The sequence below is a fragment of the Glycine soja genome, chromosome 10, assembly GCF_004193775.1.
Source record: "Glycine soja cultivar W05 chromosome 10, ASM419377v2, whole genome shotgun sequence".
Classification (NCBI taxonomy): domain Eukaryota; kingdom Viridiplantae; phylum Streptophyta; class Magnoliopsida; order Fabales; family Fabaceae; genus Glycine; species Glycine soja.
This window is the reverse complement of record NC_041011.1, coordinates 36,010,209-36,013,758: the sequence shown is the minus strand read 5'-3', so window position 1 is coordinate 36,013,758 and position 3,550 is coordinate 36,010,209. Positions and strand designations below refer to the sequence as shown.

Sequence of the window (3,550 nt, the reverse complement as noted above, 5' to 3'; positions counted from 1 at the left end):
GAGGACTTTATAATTAAGGACAAAGGAAATAATTTTTAATAAAAACCTTTTACTTGTGATTTCTTAATTAAAACGTTGAGGAAATGTTAAACAAAACCTTTGCTATTTATAAAGTTACCTTTGTGCTTACCCATCCTTGTCCATTTAATTTAGTATGCATGCTGAATTGTTTCGGTGTTTCAGTTAACTGAAAAATTTGAAGCATTTAAGTGGTATTTTAACATTTGACGAGTGACGAACATGCTGAAAATCAACGACATTAACTAATGAATCCATAAGTTATTTCTTGTGTTCAAATTTAAATAGTTATATAACCTATATCTTTTGGTTAAAAAATCCTTGAGCTTACAGCAAAGTCACAAAGAGGATCCAATGAAGAATAAAAAAATGTTACTCTCCAGTAGCATGACCAATAGAGCCTTCTCATGCAGTGACTGAAACATGGTAAAACCCAAATATAGAAAATTAGAAGTCCCGAAGGCTACAAAAACATGTAGTTTCCCTAATGCAAACCTAAGTATTATAAATTAACACATGGGGAGAGAGAGAGAGAGAGAGAGAGAGAGAGAGAGAGAGAGAGAGAGAGAGAGCAGTTCACATAATACAAAGGTTTCCTTCATATGAGGAAGAACCAATATTAATGAATATCCATTCAATGTTTTACATCTAGTACATAAAATTCAGTGATGGTTATCAAAGTAATCACGAACCCTAACACCCTCGGTGAATGTCTAATATCAATTCGTGTGTTGAAAAACCTAATCTTCTAACGTGATATAACAGACCAAAAATAAATAAATAAATAAATAAATAAAGTGAGAGAAGAAGACAGAGATGCAGCAGCAAGAAATTCTAACTCTTATAATGGAGATGCTGTGCCTATGGAGTGGTACATTTTAGCAAAACTCAAGCATAAGTGACGATCTCTATTATCCCCCCAACCTCCCCAACCTTTAAACCCTGCTTTATAACCAGGCTGATTCTTAAAGGTGTGAACTTCCCAGTTTAATTCAATGTTAGAAACTGTGTCAGGCTCTTCTACATTAATGTTCACCATGCCATTATCAATGCAAGCCTTATTCTCCCCCTGACCCTGATGCAAACCACATCTCCCAAAATGAACAGCACTGGTCCTAGGACCGCGTAATGTGTAAACAGGACTACCAAATGAAGGATAAACAGTTGCCCACATTGTGATGTCCCAATTATAGTCATCAAAGAAACAAAACTCTCTAGCCTTATTGTGTATTTTCTTCCAAACAGTTCGATTGAAAGAGTAACCGACATTCCCCATTCTCTCTGCAATCAAAGTTGCCCACCCTTCGCCTCTCGAGTTCACATCAGAAGGTGCTAAATTAGCAGCATAACAATCAGGACACTTTTCAGGCTTCAGTGAAGTTAGAACCTGTAGATTGCGATACGCATTGGGAAATATGAAGTGGTCTTCTTCAATGAAAAGAATATGACCAGAATGATCCCTTGTCTCTCTCAACCCATTCCATATTGTGTTCATCATCCACCACCAGTGATGCTTCAGCGATACAATCTTTGGCGAGCGGTGGTTTCCATACTGATCAGGATTCCCCTCACAAAGTTTTTCTCCGGCATCATCTTTCTCCTTGCAGTCATTAGCCGAGACCCCGGGAAAACTATCAGAAAACAGATGGGGCGAATAGGTAGCATAGATCTGTTTAACTTGGCAAAACTTGATACCATCAATTATCTTGTTCATCTCCTCAAAGTACCCATCATGACTAACAATTAATAAGGTCTCACTAATCCCCACCACCCGCGAAAGGCTCTCAACAACCACTTTAAGATACTGAGGCCGGTTGTGAACATACAAAACAACAACGATATGATCCCTCGCGAGTGTGGGATACAAATCCAAGTTTCTTGGTGGCAACCCATTTAGCCTTTCCAATCTAAGTGACAAGTCATTCTGATGGGGGAGATCATGCAACTTTTCAAACTTCAAGTCATGATGGTATGCATCAATATTGTCTATGATATCATGAGTCCCACTTGGTGTTGAATTTGATGCAAGGAGAAATATCATAAGCAAAACCCCACATAAAGTAACAAACACCACAGATAACAGACGGCACAGAGCCACATCTCTAAGCCTAAGGCGGGGTTTCTTGGAAACAGCCATAATAGTGGAACTAACCATACCGTGATAGCACACAAAGAATCAAAGAGATTCTAAAAATTCATTCACAAATTACATCAAACACAAACCACACAAGCTTATTGACAACAAGGCATGAACTAAAAGTCAAAATTGATACAACAGAGAGAAGAAGGAAAAAGAAAGAAAGAAAGAAAAAAGAGTTTTGGGTACCAACAACCTATGATGGTGGCTTTGATGTTGAGATTGAAGAAGCCACAGCAAAAACCCACTTCTGATTGGAGCTAAAAAACAAAACTTTGCACTTCCACCAGCCCGTGGAAGTAGAATCAGGCACAGAAACCGAAGTTGTGGGAGCAAAAGGAGCAAGACCCGTGTGAGTAACAATTGATCAAAAATGGAGTGGGGAAAAGAAAAGAAGGGGCGTGGAATTTGGGTGCAGAAGAGATCGAGAAGGTGAAGACTTAGAAGAGCAAAAGAAGGGTAGTTTTGGAATCAAACGTAGCACGACAGAAGAAAGAGAGGTTTGAACTGCTGCAGGCATTGACATGATGAGTGAGGCGATGGAAAAACCAAAGATTTGTGTCGGGTCGGATGGGGTCGGGTATGGAGGCTATTTTCGAAGCAAAGTCAGTCAATGGAAGATGACAATTTTAATGCGTAATCATCCTAGTAAACGAAGTCAATTTTCGACTTCCAAAACTCATGGTTCGTACCTCAGAGGGCGTATACCTTCCTCAGTTTATGTATGTGCTTTGATATTTTAATTTTTTTTTTACATAAACAAACTTCTTTCATTTATAATCAAATGTTGAATACAAGAGAGAACTTGTTGAAACAAATGGTGATAAGGATAAGTTAGAATTGTTCTAACGAGAGAATCAACCATATCATTATCTCACAGCTGGAAAAATGATATTTTACCATAATTTGTAAGGTCTTTTTAAGGATTGTTCACATGAGTTCTCAAACTGTCTCTGAAGACATAATTTTTAAAACGGTTTTTTTAATAACTATTTTAAAAATTGTTTTTTTTTTAAATGAATCCTTTGAAGATAGTGTTATGAAAAAATTATCTTAGAATGTCTTTTAAAAAAATAAAAATTTTAAGACGATTTTTTAAAGAATTGTCCTAGAATGTCTTTTAAAAAATTTGAGGGTTCTAAGACGGTTATTTTCTAAAAAAATCTTAGGGTGTCTTTTAAAAAAAATAGGATCCTAAAACAGTTTTTTTCTAAAAATATCTTAAAATGTCTTTTAAAAAAATTAAAATAATGAATTATCAGATTATAAAAAACAAAAATTGTTATGTCACCAGAAAAAGAAATATTAAGAGACAAAATACAAAAAGAAGGTCAAAATATGGAAGACCAAATTTTCATTTCCTGAAGAAAGAACCTCAAATATATTAACAAAAGA

The 3,550-nt window shown here is 36.0% G+C and overlaps 1 protein-coding gene across 1 annotated transcript; it reads right to left on the bottom strand.

Moving 5' to 3' along the window:
* Window positions 1–593: 593 nt before the first annotated feature.
* On the bottom strand, window positions 594–2,841 carry LOC114372538 (alpha-1,6-mannosyl-glycoprotein 2-beta-N-acetylglucosaminyltransferase-like). Its single transcript, XM_028330142.1, has one exon. The coding sequence runs from the start codon at window positions 2,171–2,173 to the stop codon at window positions 860–862; it is 1,314 nt and encodes a 437-aa protein (XP_028185943.1). The 5' UTR covers window positions 2,174–2,841; the 3' UTR covers window positions 594–859.
* Between the last annotated feature and the right edge of the window lie 709 nt (window positions 2,842–3,550).